Consider the following 16,079-nt stretch of genomic DNA (forward strand, 5'->3'; position numbering starts at 1 on the left):
CATTTACAAAATTAAGAAAATGAATGTATCTACTTTAGAGGGATACTGGAGGGAGTAATGACTGCCATAAATTTCTAAAATATCTTTGTATCCCAGCATCTGATTCAAAGTCTGGCCATACATAGTAGGTGCTGAAACATGTAGTGAGTGAATGAATGAATGGTTACTCTGCCTGGAAAATGTATTACACCACAGGGAATAGGGCCATGTTGTTCCTGTTTTTGCTCTGTGGCTGACCACTGCCAGAGTCAGCAAAGACACGGTCAAGTGGGATGAGTCTGAGAGGTTTACGGAGGTGAGTCTTTAGTCACAAACTGAAAGAAGGGCTGACAAAACTTCGTTCAGGGGACGGGATGCACACAAGCTGCTCAAAGGCAGAGTGGAGAGCTGGGTGTGGGGGCCGGTTAACAGCTCCACTCCCTGGCTTGAATCAGGGTATTAGGCAATGTTTAGCAGGAGAGAAAGATAAAGGGGGGTGACAGTAAGAAACAAAATGGTAACAAACTCCGAAGCTCAGGAATAAATGTTTCAGTGAAATCCCTGCAACGTTCATGGAAGAGGGTTCTTGTGATGTAGGGCAGCGCTGACGTAGGAAAAGGCTGGAGGCGGATGGCCAAGAATTCTTGGAAGGTACTGAAACAGTCCAAGTGGGAATGGTTAAGCCCTGAACTAGGGTCTGGCTATGGTAACTGAGAAGATGACAGCAGCCTTAATGATATGGAAAACGTGGGTGAAGAAGACAAAATGATAACATCACCAAGGGAAATAATTTACTCACTCATTTGATAAAAAAGTTATTGAGTACCTCTGAAATGCCAGACCCTGTACTAGCTCTTGGGATGGAGAATAAAAATGTTGATGATTTGGGGAAGATGGAACGGGTTAGATCATGAATGTCTTTTCAGAAAGTTTAGCCCTGTAGGAAAAAGGCCTGGGACAAAGGTGAATATATAGATCCTGGTTCTGGTGGTGGAAGGTCAAACAATAAAAGTAAACACATGTGTGTAGGAGAGGCAAGCCGGAGGTATAAAGGTCCAGTGAAAACACCTGTGGCTCCAACAGCTTAACAAACAAGACATGCGAGACAAGAGACCAGAGAGAAAAGTATGTGCTTGGAGAAGGGCAATCTGTTAGGATGCAAATAAGTTTCATTTCTATGAATGAAAAATAGCTGTTGTCCTTGTTTAAGTCTTTAATCTGACAAACAACTTATGGGAGATTTTCAAAAGCCCCTGATAATGGTCTTCAAAACAAGATTACTAAAGAAAACAAGGAACCACAGGATAAGGTGCAAAGGGTACAGATTTCTTACAGATCAGATCATGGGGAAGGCAAAGGTGTGGGAGTGAAGGGGCCCCTGGATGAAGGCTTGCTGGAAACTGGAGGGCACAGAGCTCTTTTACATCAATATTAATAAAAACAACGGCTAATGTACAGTATTTTTAATGATACTTTCACTAAAACAAACAAACGAACAAAAAACCTCAAGAAGTATCATACCTGGGAAAAAACAAAACAAAACAAAAGCATAGTTCCTGGATCTAAGTTTCCTCACCTGGCTCCATGCACTTAAAAAAAAATTAAAGACTAAAACTGTTATTGCACTATGGAGGAAAAAAGAGCTGATAATAAAAGGAGACAAAAATTGAGATTTCCATTGCATTTATGTAACCAAAAAAAAAATCTAAGATTACAGAGAGTGGGGTCCCAGCCACAAACAAAAGTATCCAAGTCCATGCCTTTCTGTTTCAGCTCCCTTACTCAAGGACACTCTGGTATAATGCCAGAACGTCACTGTGGATAACAACTTAAAAATGATGGAGAGGGACTTCCCTGGTGGCGCATCAGTTAAGAATCCACCTGCCAATGCAGGGGACATGGGTTCAAGCCCGGGTCTAGGAAGATCTGACATGCTGCGGAGCAACTGAGCCCGTGCGCCACAACTACAGAGCCTGCACTCTAGAGCCCGTGAGCCACAGCTACTGAGCCCGCGCGCCTAGAGCCCCTGCTCTGCAACAAGAGAAGCCACCGCAATGAGAAGCCCGTGCACCGCAACGAAGAGTAGCCCCTGCTCGCCACAACTAGAGAAAGCCTGTGCACAGGCAGCAACAAAGACCCAACACATACCAAAAAAAAAAAAAAAAAATGATGGAGAACAGAAAAAGTGATAGGAAATGCAAGGGCCAAACCTGAAAGGATGTATACGTAACATCATCTGTGTATAATAACATCTGTGTAAATGATAGGATCAGAGGCAGCAAATTTGAAAGTACCTTGGGGAGTAAGGTTTTTTCAGTTGTTCTGTGATATTTAGATGTTTCTATTTAGTGTGTAGTTGTATAGCTGATTAAAAACACAACTGAAAAAATTCTGGAAATTTAGGTAAAAAAGAAATAATGTAGAAAGAAGGTTCTAGCACAGTCAGGGGGGACCACTAAAAAATTTTAAGTTCCATGAGGACTAGAACATGGCTGATTTGTTCACTGCAGTATCCTCAATGTCTAACAGGCTCCTTGGTACACAGGGTGCTCAATAAAGATTTGCTAAATGAATTAAAAACCAACCAACCGGGCTTCCCTGGTGGCGCAGTGGTTAAGAATCCACCTGCCAATGCAGGGGACACAGGTTCGAGCCCTGGCCCAGGAACACCCCGCATGCCGCAGAGCAACTAAGCCCGTGCGCCACTACTGAGCTGAGCCTGTGCTCTAGAGCCCGCGAGCCACAACTACTGAAGCCCGCGAGCCTAGAGCCCGTGCTCCGCAACAAGGGAAGCCACCTCAATGAGAAGCCCGTGCACTGCAACGTAGACCCAACACAGCCGGAAAAAAAAAAAAAAAAGTTAAATAATTAAAAAAACAAAAAAGAACCAACCACCAGCATTTCCCTTCAACACTTAGTAGATATCTATTATATAAGGCAACCAGGTGCAAAGAGAAACAAGCCAGCTGAAGTCAAAGAAGCCAATGAAATAAAGATATCTAACCTTTCTATCTTCAGAAGTATCAGTACTTGTAGTAGTCCTAAGAGTTATCTGTATAATAACAAGAGCTAGCACTTACTGAGAAAGTACTATTTAACAGACATATTAAATGCTTTTCATATATTTCCTCACTGAGCCCTTCCAAAAACTCTTTGCAATAGGCACTGATGACATCCTCATTTTTCAGATGAGGAAACTGAAGCACAAAAACGTTAGACTTAAAAACTTTCTCCAGATCTCCCAACTAGCAAGTAGTGAAGCTGAGACTGTATCCTGGCAGTCTGGCTCCAGAGCCCTGCTCGTATCACCTTGCTCCACGGGAATCACCCTCACAGGTCCCACACCCCCCTTGTGGAGGTCAGCCTCTCACCTGGGCAGCGCAGATGCTGTACTGGGTAAACATGGCTTCATACAAGGCCATCAGCCCACTCTGTCCGGCGGCTGCACAGGCTCGGGCTTCTAAGACTGGAATTGCCTGTAACATGCCAACAGACAAGGTGTGGCTGGGGCGAGGGAAGGGGGCCTGAGGACCCTGTTATAGGGGGTGGGGAAGCCACACTTACCATCTCCTTCAGCTGGTTCTGCCCCGAGTGTAGGGCCTGCCGCACGCTCTGAGACAGAAGGATCTCATGGCGCAAGCGTTGCTTGCCAAAGGCTACAGCTCCGCTAGTCACCAGCATCATCTCTCGGCCTTGATTCTGCAGTACGGACACCTGACATTGAGGAAGGAAAAGGCACAAGTCCTTGTAATATCTCTTTCCTTTCATCACAAGAGATTCAGGGAGGGTGGACTAATGAGTGGATCCCAAATGCCGGTTTACAGACCAGCACTGGGCTGGCTCTGGAAGTATCACCCAGGTTGTTTGGTAAAAATACAGAGTCCTACATGCTTCCTCGAATCTGTTAAGTAGGTGGCAGATAGAAATGAGAAGTATTTAATAAGGAGATTCCAGTGTGTAGGTAGGTTTGGCAACCACAGGACTTGAAGATATGTGGAGGAGTCCATAATGCGGAAGATCCAGTTGTTTCAGGAAATAAAGCCCAGAATACAAGTCTGGAGCCAGGAATTGCAACATAAACTTAGCAGATGGCTTCTCAAATTCTAAGGCATGACCTGGGGAGACGAAGCTGTTTCTGGGGCATGTCTGATTCTCATGCTTTGCCTCTGGCTAGACCAGGGACAGTGCTGTTCCACTCTGTCTGCCTAGAACCAGTTTTGGTTACTATCTTTCCCACCTAGGACGGATCCACATCAAAGATTCAAAGATTCAATATTCCTAACCTGTCCATTCCTCCTGATGCTTGAACCTATAACCTAGCTCAGGAACTCGGAGACAGCTATGATAAACCATGATCTAAAAAAAATAACTTATCATCACAGAAAATTTCATACTTAACCAAAGTGATAAGAATCGAACTACAAAACCCTATGTACTCTTCACCCAGCTTCAACAACCACCTCTCATGGCCAATTTCTCACTCTCCAATATTCCTTTTATAGCTCCACCATTATTTTATTTTAATTATTTATTTTTTAAAAATATTTATTTATGTATTCATTTGGCTGCGCTGGGTCTTAGTTGCAGCATGCGGGATCTTTACTTGAGGCACGCAGGATCTTTACTTGAGGCATGTGAACTCTTAGTTGTGGCACGTGGGATCCAGTTCCCTGACCAGGCACTGAACCTGGGCTCCCTGCATTGGGAGCGCACAGTCTTAGCCACTGGATCACCAGGGAAGTCCCTCCACCATTATTTTAATACAACTCCCAGGCTCCAGACACATTATTTCATTTGTAAATATTTCAGAAAGCAATTGCTAAAACAGAGGGTATAGGCACACATCCACAAAACATTATCTAAAATATTTCAGTAATTCCCTAATATCAAATATCTGGTCAGTGTTCACATTTCCCCAATTTTTTCAGCTTGCTCAAATTAAGGTGAAAATTAAGCCCACACATTGCAATTAGCTGAAGTGTCTCTTAATTCACTTTTAATCCATAGGTTCCTCTCTATAATTTTTTCCCTTGTAATTTGTTAAAGAAACTGGGTTATTTGTCCTTTAGGGTTTCTCAGCCTTGACTTTCCTGCTTCTGTCTCTGTGGTATAGTATTCTATTTCTTGCAAACTGCTGTTAGGTATGAAGGCTTGATTTTTTTTGTCAAGAATTCTTTACAGGTCGTGGTGTCCATCAAGGGGATACATAAGGCCTGACTGTCTTTCTTTTTGTGATGTTAGTTACTGTTGATCATCATCACCAAGACCTATTAATTCATTAGGGGCTATAAAATGCTGATATTCTAATTCATGCATTTCTTCTTTATTTACAGCCTGGAATAATTCATAAAGGGAAACTTTCCTTCATTAAATATTTGGCTACCTTGAGGTATGGTTTGTATATGAAAGGCAGCACAGATATGTGTCTCTTTCCCTTTATTTACCGGTTTCCAAAATGAGTAGGTTCTCTAGAATCCTTCAAGACGACCAATGAATTTTTCTTAAGTATAATTGTGATTCATAGATTTAAACATATTTCATGTGTTTAAATTCAGTGCAGTAATTATTGATGTTCAGATATTCCCATCTCTGACCAATGGAAGCCTCTTTAAGTCAGCTCCTGAGTCCATCTAACATGATCAGATGCCTTGGACAAGACAGTTGACTCCATATGTTAGTACTGCACTGATCTAGAAAACTGTTCCTTAAGGTCCAGGGGTGTCCCCAGAAGGAGAGCTGGCAACCTAAGCAAACCATTACCAGGTTCTCCCCACTGTTTTCATCAAGTTTCTCCTTTGCTCAAAATCTTCAATCTTCCTCCTAGACTGAACCCCAAGTCCTCTACCTGGTTTCAAAGCCCTGCCTAATGGAATTATACACATTCTCCCTGATGAGATCACCACCACTCCTCTCACCTCCTCTCTAGCCCATCAGCATGTCATACTCATTCCTGCTTTTGTCTCCCACCTGGAAACTACTTGTAGAGCCTCCCCGTCCCCAGAAACATCAGGCTACACAATTCCAGGGGCACCATTCACAATGTGCACTTAGCAGCATGGAACATTTCCCCTCTGCTAGTGCAAATCCTATCAGTCACACAGGCCCACCCTGAGTCTCAGCTCTCCTAGGAAGTCCCAAGAATGACCACACTCTCATTTGACCTTCCCACCTCTGGACCTGTCAGTCACTGTCATTTGTGCCCTCTCATTTGGATATTATCTGTCTTGAACAATCACCTAATTATTTTGGGAGTCCCAGTCTGGCTCCCCAAGGGCAGAGACAACCATTAGAGGTCTATTAAGGCCCTCACAATGTAGCCCTTTGATAAATATTTGTTACACTGCATTGATCTGAGGGACTCAATCTGAAAGGCAGATTTGATAATAATTACTTAGTACAGAAAATATATGAAGAAAATTCCATCAAATTTCAGGTTAGTAGTTTTCTAATACCAACTCCAGCAAAATTGTTTTTTTTGTGTGCGTGTGTGGTACGTGGGCCTCTCACTGGCTCCAGACGTGCAGGCTCAGCGGCCATGGCTCACGGGCCCAGCCGCCGGACCGGGGCACGAACCCATGTCCCCTGCATCGGCAAGTGGACTCTCAACCACTGCGCTACCAGGGAAGCCCCAAAATTGTTTTTTAAAACTGAAAATACGGCTATGGAAGATAGAGCTGAATTACAACTAGAATGGAAAAGCTCTAGCTTTATCTCCAGGATACTTGGATGTTTGGGATTTTTTGACTCTTGGTCAGGGGTTGGCAAACTATGGCCTGCAGGTCAAATCTGACCTGTGCCTGTTTTTGAAAATAAAATTTTATCAGAACACAGCCCATGCTTGTTCATTTATGTATTGTCTAAGGTTGCTTTTGTGCTACAATGGTAGCTGAGACAGAAACTGTACAGCCTACAGAGACTAACATATTTAGTATCTGGCCTTTTACAGAAAAAATTTGCTGATCCCTGCTCTTGGAAAAGATAAAGGTAGTGGGATTTGCGATGTGATATTTAAAGTCCAAAACTCCCATGATGACCCCGAAGGTCAGTTTCTTTACTGATAAACTATCAGTGGTCAGCCTGGTTTGACTCCATGGCCAGTGGGGCATAAAGTTCCCACTGAAAACTTCTGCTGTGAGGCCTTCCAAAGCCAAGATTCCTTGCACAGATCTTTTGGTGATTCAGTCTGGAGACAGAGTGTGGTCTCTGTGCAAATAAAAGACCCTAGGGGGTGGGGGATGGGCTTGTGCATAGGATGTCTCTCAGACCCTCAATGCTTCCTTACACTCCCTCTGTGGCCTTGTATCCCTTTGCCTTTAAATGAAAGCCTTATATGGGTATTCTCTGTGGAGTCTGGTAAGTCCTTTCACTATAATCTGAACTTGGGAAATCTTTGCAATGATAGCTCATACTTATTTCAAGATTTCTAGTCTAACTAGAAAAGATAAAGCCCAGCAAAACAGGAAAAAAAAAAAAAAGCTCAATATTCACACAAGTCCATCTGGGTACTCAACCCTGATTACATATCAATCACCTGGGGAACTTTAAAAACACAGATGCTGGGCTTCCCTGGTGGCGCAGTGGTTCAGAGTCCATTTGCTGATGCAGGGGACACAGGTTCGTGTCCCGGTCCGGGAAGATCCCACATGCCGCGGAGCAGCTGGGCCCGTGAGCCATGGCCGCTGAGCCTGCGCGTCCGGAGCCTGTGCTCCGCAACGGGAGAGGCCATGACAGTGAGAGGCCTGCATACCGCAAACAACAACAACAACAACAAAAAAAAAACCACAGATGCTTGAGCCCCATCCCAGAGATACTTATTAAATGGTTGACTGTGAAGCCCAGGCACCTCCAGGCCTCTCAGGCGATTCTAATGTGCAGCCAGGATTAAGAATCACTGACATACAAAGCTAGTTCTCACTAAGAAGATTGAGGGATGAACTGCATGAAATCAACTCCACTCCTTGACACCCCCTCTGCTTGCCCTGGGATGCTGTCTCCCAGTGGCACCTTCATCAGGAAACAGAGTTTTCAGACTGGGTTGAAATCTATTGTTCTCAAATCAGAATTATTTTTACGAGCTGAGAAACCTGAAATGACAGCTTAAAAAGCAGATTTTGTTTTAGTTCAGTTGAATTTTCCATCTTGGCAATTACCTGCTCAACAATAGATGCCAGGCGCCCCAGTGCCAGGCCACATTCATCCCCTCGGGTCACCACGGCACTTCCGAGTTTCACCACGATTCTCTTGGCATGCTTCAGCTCACTGCGGTGGGCAAAAGACTTGCCATGCGTACGACTGAGGGGTACCGTGATAAAGGGGATGTTGCTCCAAGAACGAACATGTCTGATGGCTGAAGGCTGGACACGACCTGCAGCCCCCGAACAAAGTCAAATGCAAGAAAAAAAGGATAGAAATACACAATATAATTTCTCATTGAAAATATGCGTGCAAAATAGTAACCAGTTTGGCCGCCAAAAAATAGCTTTAACATTCTTAACTGCATAAAACCAGTATATCAAAAGCCACACCGATCTAGCATGTTTTATTCTAGTATTGTGTGGAGTTTGTACCCAGTACACAGGTGACAGGTACACTCAAACACTGCTGGTCAAGAATTTAAATGAAACATTTTTCCCTGAAGACGTGTTGGCAAAATATATCAAAAGCCTTAAAAATGTTTACAACTTTGATCCAGCAACTCCATGTTCAGAAATTTATTCTAAAGAACATATCAGAGATGGAGACAAAGAGATTTATCAGCATGGTATTCATCAGTATTATTTATAACAGGAAAAATGGAAGCAGAGTAAACGTCCAAAAAAGGGCTGAAAGATTTAAATACTTTTAGAATTTTCAATAACATAGGAAGATGCTCATGTTAGTTTCACATGCATGTCTAAGTGCATAGGAAAAGATAAATAAATAAAAATATTACTATTTTATCTCATGATGGGGTTACGGGTGATTTATTTTTCTTCTTTATTCTTGTTTTGTTTTCCAAATTTATGCAGTAAAAATGCATTGCTTTCACAATCAGAAAAATGTGTGCTTTTAAAGAAACCACACCGCTATTAAAAAAAAGTGAGTCTGATTAGCTAAGACAATACAGAACAAAGTAACTGGTATTAAGTAATAAAAAATCATAGCTAATCTCCCTACAAATTGCCTGTAACAATGATGAAAGAAACTGGAGCACTTTCTGAAGGGAAAGTAACGTTGGAGTCAGATACTTCTTTGTATCCCTTTAGACATCTGCCCCTCATCAATTCTGTCCTGATTCTTTTTTCTTGTAACACGGAACAAAATTTCTAAGAGGTAAAACAAAAACGAAAACAAAAAACCAAAAGAACCCCCACCAAAACAAAAAACCAAACTTGATTAAAAAGCTGAAAATCTAACAGTCACTGCTGAATGTCAGGCACTGAACCTCTTCACCACTGCTGACTGCCTTCCCCCACAACAAGTTCTCTAGGTATCACTATAGACATTAATAAATATTGGAATGAGTTACTAAAGTAATCATTCCGAGCCACCTTTCAGACTATTTTACTATAACTGTATTACTACAGAGTAACTTCCTTCACTTGAATCAACCGTTATCACCTCCCTTTATATTTACAGACAGATTTCTCAGAATTTCTCTACCTAGTGCCTCTAACGCCTGACCACTCTGACCCATCTAGCTGTAATCAAGCATCCACTGTTTCTCTCTACGCTACAGAAATGGTGGGTAAAGCAGGCAGAATCCTATTCTCACGGACGAGAAGATCCCCGTTCTCCCCCCTCTCTGCCTCCTTCACGCACAAACTTGAGAAAGAACATTTTCAATGAAGTAATAAAGAGGCTTTCCTTCTCTCTTAAATAACTGTTTCTTTAAGTGACAATGTTTCAAGTCTGCTGGAGAAACAAGACAGAAGATGCGGGTCTTTTTTAACAACAGGCTTGCAGTCCAGTCCCCAGCAGAGAGCTGCACAGTAAGCCCGTCATCTGGGATAGAACTGGGGCTTGGCACCCCTGCTATGGGCTGCCCTGTTCCTGCTGGGGGAGCCCCGGGGACGAAAGCACCGGTGTGTTGTGAGGGCCGTTCCGTGGAGAGCTCCCTTTCTCCATCAGGCTCATCAGTATAGGTGCCCTGGCCCCGCCTTCAGGAATATTACCCTAAGCAACGCACACACCTAAGTCTACGCTTAAAAGTTGTACCCATATAATAGTTCTGGCCTCGCTGACCTGGTGGAGGGAGGGGTGGTAGAGGGAGAGACTTACTCCCCTGGAGTCTGGACCTGGGGTCATACCCCTCATCATCTTCAGCTCAGAGCTGCCCCCGAGTATCACGTGTCTCTTTGACAGCTGTCAGAACTAGGCCTGCTGCCTACTTTTCTCTCCTGTCTCTCCAGGACACTGCAGGGCATGTCCTGGCCTGGCAAAGTGCTGAGCATGGGTGGGCAGCCTGAGAGGGAACCTCAGGGACATAGGTGGTGGCAAGCAGGTCAGTCCTACCAGGCCAGACTAGCATGAATGAAACTCCTGATCCGCAGTCTGTATCAGCAGAGGAGGGTGGCGTGGCTTGGTGCCAGGCAGTCAAGGGTCATTCTCGCGGCAGGCAACTGGGTCACAGCAGATCAGGGCTGATAAGCATCAAGAAGAGGCTACATCTATGAACAAGGTGTGTTTTTTTGGCAGCGTGACATACGGGATCTTAGTTCTCCGACCAGGGATCGAACCCACACCCCCTGCGTTGGAAGCACGGAGTCTTAACCACTGGACCACCAGGGAAGTCCCTGAACAAGGTTTTAAGCAAGTAAAAGCTCAGTCATATCCAGTGGGTTCTGCACCAAGGAGAGCTCCATGCGGTCCAGGGCTTTTCTGGGTTTCCTATTCAACAATGCTTTCACCCTCCTAGATTGACCCCTATCTTTCTTGAGGGCATTTTTTTATGTGCTGCAGTGTATTATACATTTTAGCGTCCTTATGAAGGACTAGAAGGCCTTGATTAGTTAAGAAAAATCCATGGCTTCTGGATGGGTAATCTCTTCCCATCTTCTAAGGAAACTTTAGGCTCTAAGTCGCAAAGAAAAGACATCTCCTCCTGTTAAGGATGAGGGGATACCGAGGTATATGTGTATGCAAATGTGTTAGGGGGAGGGGGTTGTCCATATTCCTCAAAAGTGCCATGGGTCACACTCCAAGGGAGGAGAAGCCCTTTAGCTTTTCAGCACCAGAGCCCTAATTCTCAGTAATAAATGAGGCTGTGTTCCAGGCCTGAACAGGAAGGAACCCTGACATGGTTTCTATCTCTCTTCCTGGTCTTCCACTTCCCTCTGTTTGTATTTCTATGCTTTTTCACTTTGCCTTTTTAATTTCTTTTCTGCTCTTCTGCTTATCATGGTCAGTGAACATGGGGTTCCAGAAAAATCTGGATACAAAGAAAAATCTAGGGATAAGATCAGAAAGTGCCTCCTTCTGTGAATGAGTCTAATGAGAATAAACAATAATATCAACAATAAAAACACTGAAGCGAATATTTACTATATACCAGGAACTGTGTTAACTATTCATGTACCTTATACAGAGGCAGAGGATATATGAAAGGACAAGTGTAGGCTCTGGAGTCAGACTTCCTGGGCTGGAATCTCAACTCCTTCACTTACTTGCTGTTATCTCATTGATCTCATAAGGTTGTTGTGGGGAATGAAATGAGTTAATGCATGAACAAGGATTGGCACAAAGTAAACCCTCAATAAATATTAGCTGGTATTATAAAAAAGTGTTAGCTATGGGCTTCCCTGGTGGCGCAGTGGTTAAGAATCCACCTGCCAATGCAAGGATGCGAGTTCAAGCCCTGGTCTGGGAAGATCCCACATGCCACGGAGCAACTGAGCCCATGCGCCACAACTACTGAGCCTGTGTGCCACCACTACTGAAGCCCACGCGCCTAGAGCCCGTGCTATGCAACAAGAGAAGCCACCGCAATGAGAAGCCTGTGCGCTGCAATGAAGAGTAGTCCCCGCCTGCTGCAACTAGAGAAAGCCCGTGCACAGCAAGGAAGACTCAACACAGCCAATAAATAAGTAAATTTATTTAAAAAAAAAAAGGGTTAGCTATGCTTATCATCGTCATTATTGTTATCATCATCTTCCTGAATTCTCATGAGTTAAGACTCATGAGTTAGGTATTATTATGAATTCGTTATTATTATTATTAGCTTCATTTTATAAATAAGGAAACTGAGGCTCAGACAAGTTGAGTAACTTACCAACATTACCAGATTGGAAAAATGGCCACAATACTTGAAGCTTCTCCCATTAACAGGTGGAGTCTGTTTTCCCACTCCTTGAATAGGGGCTGGCCCTATGACTTGCTTTGACCAATACAATGTAGCAGAAGCCTAACTCTGCGTAAATTCTGAGCTTAGGCCTCAAGAGACCTTATCACTGCCACGCTTGCTGTTCTTGGGAAGCATCAGGTGAAGAAGCCACAGATAGCTTGCTGGAAGATGAGAGGCCATGTGGAACAGAGATGATCTATCATCCCAGCAGATTCTCCCGTGGCCCTCAACAATCAACCCTGAGCCAATGGAGAGCTGACAAGGACACGGAACCACTGTGTAGCTGAGCATGGTCCAAAATGCCGACTCATGGAAATGTGACCGAAATCCATAGCTGTGGTCACTAAGTAAGTAGCAGAGATAGTTTTCAAACACAGGGAGCCTAGTTCCAGACCCTGAACTTTTAAACTTTACACTCTTCTTTACATGAATAGGAAACAGATTTTTCCAATGATGATAAGCTTGATTAGCTGATAAGCAAGTCCTCTTGCAGTAAGGTTTTGAGACAGACTGTTGATAACGTTTAGGTGTTATCAAGAGATAGGCAACTCAAAACATCATAAACAGCCTTTCAACAAATGGTGCTGGAAGTAGACCTCTAGATGCAAAAAAATGAACCTCGACCTAACCATCACACCTTATACAAATATTAACTCAAAATGGATCATGGAGGGAGTGCTGGCTACCCAGAGAGGGAGGGAGCAGGCAGACCCCAGCTCAGAGCAGCTGTCTGGACACCTTGAGTTTTGGAGTGGGGAGCGCTGGCTACTGTGAACTTGGACCCCATCATGGTAGCCTTTCTCAGGATGCTCTTGCTTTTGTCTGCCCAGCCCTGGAGTACAGTAGCAGCAGAGAATACTTGCTTCTCTGCAATGTTGTGTTGATTCATGGAAATTCTGATAAGAAAACCTGTGAGCCTTGACATTTAGAGCACATCACTTTCTATGGTGTGAACTGTGCCATCACTGTGAGGGGTTAAAAAAATTGGGGGACTGGCACTTCCGGTCAAACCATCGTGTGTAGCAGCATTCTTTATCAAGGGTCTTGGTGCTCTGGCTGGGTGTCAGGCCTGAGCCTCTGAGGTGGGAGACCCGAGCTCAGGACACTGGACCACCAGAGACCTCCAGGCCCCACGTAATATCAATCGGTGAGAGCTCTCCTAGAGATCTCTGTCTCAATGCTAAGACCCAGCTCCACTCAATGACCAGCAAGCTACAGTGCTGGACACCCCATGCCAAACAACTAGCAAGACAGGAACATAACCCCACCCATTAGCAGAGAGGCTGCCTAAAATCATATTAAGTTCACAGACACACCAAAACACACCACCAGATGCAGTCCTGCCCACCAGAAAGACAAGATCCAGCCTCATCCACCAGAACACAGGCACCAGTCCCCTCCACCAGGAAGCTTAACAAGCCACTGAACCAACCTCACCCACTGGGGGCAGACACCAAAAACAACGGGAACTATGAACCTGAAGCCTGTGAAAAGGAGACCCCAAACACAGTAAGTTAAGCAAAATGAGAAGACAGAGAAATATGCAGCACATGAAGGAGCAAGGTAAAAACCCACCAGACCAAACAAATGAAGAGGAAGTAGGCAGTCTACCTGAAAAAGAATTCAGAGTAATGACAGTAAAGATGATCCAAAATCTTGGAAATAAAATGGAGAAAATACAAGAAACGTTTAACAAGGACCTAGAAGAACTAAAGAGCAAATAAACAATGAAGAACAACACAGTAAATGAAATTAAAATTCTCTAGAAGGAATCAATACCAGAATAACTGAGGCAGAAGAGAATGGATAAGTGACCTGGAAGATAAAATAGGGGAAATAACTACTGCAGAGCAGAATAAAGAAAAAAGAATGAAAAGAATTGAGGACAGTCTCAGAGACCTCTGGGACAACATTAAACGTACCAACATTTGAATTACAGGGGTCCCAGAAGAAGAGGAGAAAAATAAAGGGACTGAGAAAATATTTGAAGAGGTTATAGTTGAAAACTTCCCTAATATGAGAAAGGAAATAATCAATCAAGTCCAGGAAGTGCAGAGAGTCCCATAAAGGATAAATCCAAGGAGAAACACACCAAGACACATATTAATCAAACTATCAAAAATTAAATACAAAGAAAAAGTATTAAAAGCAGCAAGGGAAGGCTTCCCTGGTGGCGCAGTGGTTGAGAGTCCGCCTGCCGGTGCAGGGGACATGGGTTTGTGCCCTGGTCCGGGAGGATCCCACATGCTGCGGAGTGGCTGGGCCTGAGCCATGGCTGCTGGGCCTGTGCGTCCAGAGCCTGTGCTCTGCAACGAGAGAGGCCATGGCAGTGGGAGGCCCATGTACCGCAAAAAAAAAAAAAAGCAGCAAGGGAAAAGCAACAAATAACATACAAAGGAATCCCCATAAGGTTAACAGCTGAGCTTTCAGCAGAAACTCTGCAAGCCAGAGGGAGTGGCAGCACATATTTGAAGCGATGAAAGGGAAAAACCTACAACCAAGATTACTCTACCCAGCAAGGATCTCATTCAGATTCAACGGAGAATTTAAAACCTTTACAGACAAGCAAAGGCTAAGAGAATTCAGCACCACCAAACCAGCTTTACAACAAATGCTAAAGGAACTTCTCTAGGCAGGAAACACAAGAGAAGGAAAAGACCTACAATAACAAACCCAAAACAATTAAGAAAATGGGAATAGGAACATACATATCAATAATTACATTAAATGTAAATGGTTTAAATGCTCCAACCAAAAGACACAGGCTGACTGAATGAATACAAAAACAAGACCCGTACATAAGCTGTCTACAAGAGACCCACTTCAGACCTAGGGACACATACAGACTGAAAGTGAGAGGATGGAAAGAGATATTCCATGCAAATGGAAATCAAAAGAAAGCTGGAGTTGCAATTCTCATATCAGACAAAATAGACTTTAAAATAAAGACTATTAGAAGACAAAGAAGGACACTACATAATGATCAAGGGATCAATCCAAGAAGAAGATACAACAATTGTAAATAGTTATGCACCCAACATAGGAGCACCTCAATACATAAGGCAAATGCTAACAGCCATAAAAGGGGAAATTGATAGTAACACAATCATAGTAGGGGACTTTAACACCCCACTTTCACCAATGGACAGATCATCCAAAATAAAAATAAATAAGGAAACACAAGCTTTAAATGATACATTAAACAAGATGGACTTAATTGATATTTATAGGACATTCCATCCAAAAACAACAGAATACACATTCTTCTCAAGTGCTCATGGAACATTCTCCAGGATAGATCATATCTTGGGTCACAAATCAAGCCTTGGTAAATTTAAGAAAATTGAAATTGTATCAAGTATCTTTTCCGACCACAACGCTATGAGACTAGATATAAATTACAGGAAAAAATCTGTAAAAAATACAAGCACGTGAAGGCTAAACAATACACTACTTAATAACAAAGAGATCACTGAAGAAGTCAAAGAGGAAATCAAAAAATACCTAGAAAAAAATGACAATGAAAACACAACGACTGAAAACCTATGGGATGCAGCAAAAGCAGTTCTAAGAGAGAAGTTTATAGCAATACAATCCTACCTTAAGAAACAAGAAACATCTCAAATAAACAACCTAACCTTACATCTAAAGCAATTAGAGAAAGAACAAAAAAACCCCAAAGTTAGCAGAAGGAAAGAAATCATAAAGATCAGATCAGAAATAAATGAAAAAGAAATGAAAGAAACGATAGCAAAGATCAACAAAACTAAAAGCTGGT

The 16,079-nt window shown here is 43.2% G+C and overlaps 1 protein-coding gene across 12 annotated transcripts in view; it reads right to left on the bottom strand.

The window, feature by feature from the left end:
- The window catches only part of ALDH18A1 (aldehyde dehydrogenase 18 family member A1), a 52,478-nt gene that overhangs the window by 27,851 nt on the left and 8,548 nt on the right, over positions 1–16,079 (bottom strand). For 9 of the 12 annotated variants that reach the window (XR_016387988.1, XR_016387989.1, XM_022569247.3 and 6 more), the window contains 3 exons: positions 8,130–8,344; positions 3,544–3,693; positions 3,351–3,455 (listed from right to left, as the gene is read on the bottom strand). Coding sequence is in view for 10 of the 12 variants with exons in the window: in XM_022569247.3 (XP_022424955.1) it covers positions 3,351–3,455; positions 3,544–3,693; positions 8,130–8,344 (470 nt within the window). In the remaining 2 variants the exon portion in view is untranslated. Of the gene's footprint in view, positions 1–3,350; positions 3,456–3,543; positions 3,694–8,129; positions 8,345–10,473; positions 14,874–16,079 lie in introns of those variants that run through there. The other 3 variants (XM_089897270.1, XM_089897269.1, XM_089897268.1) reach the window with 2 other exon arrangements.

This window comes from Delphinapterus leucas, chromosome 16 (assembly GCF_059928025.1).
Source record: "Delphinapterus leucas isolate spDelLeu-1000000601 "Yukka" chromosome 16, BTC_Dleu_Yukka2, whole genome shotgun sequence".
NCBI lineage: Eukaryota > Metazoa > Chordata > Mammalia > Artiodactyla > Monodontidae > Delphinapterus > Delphinapterus leucas.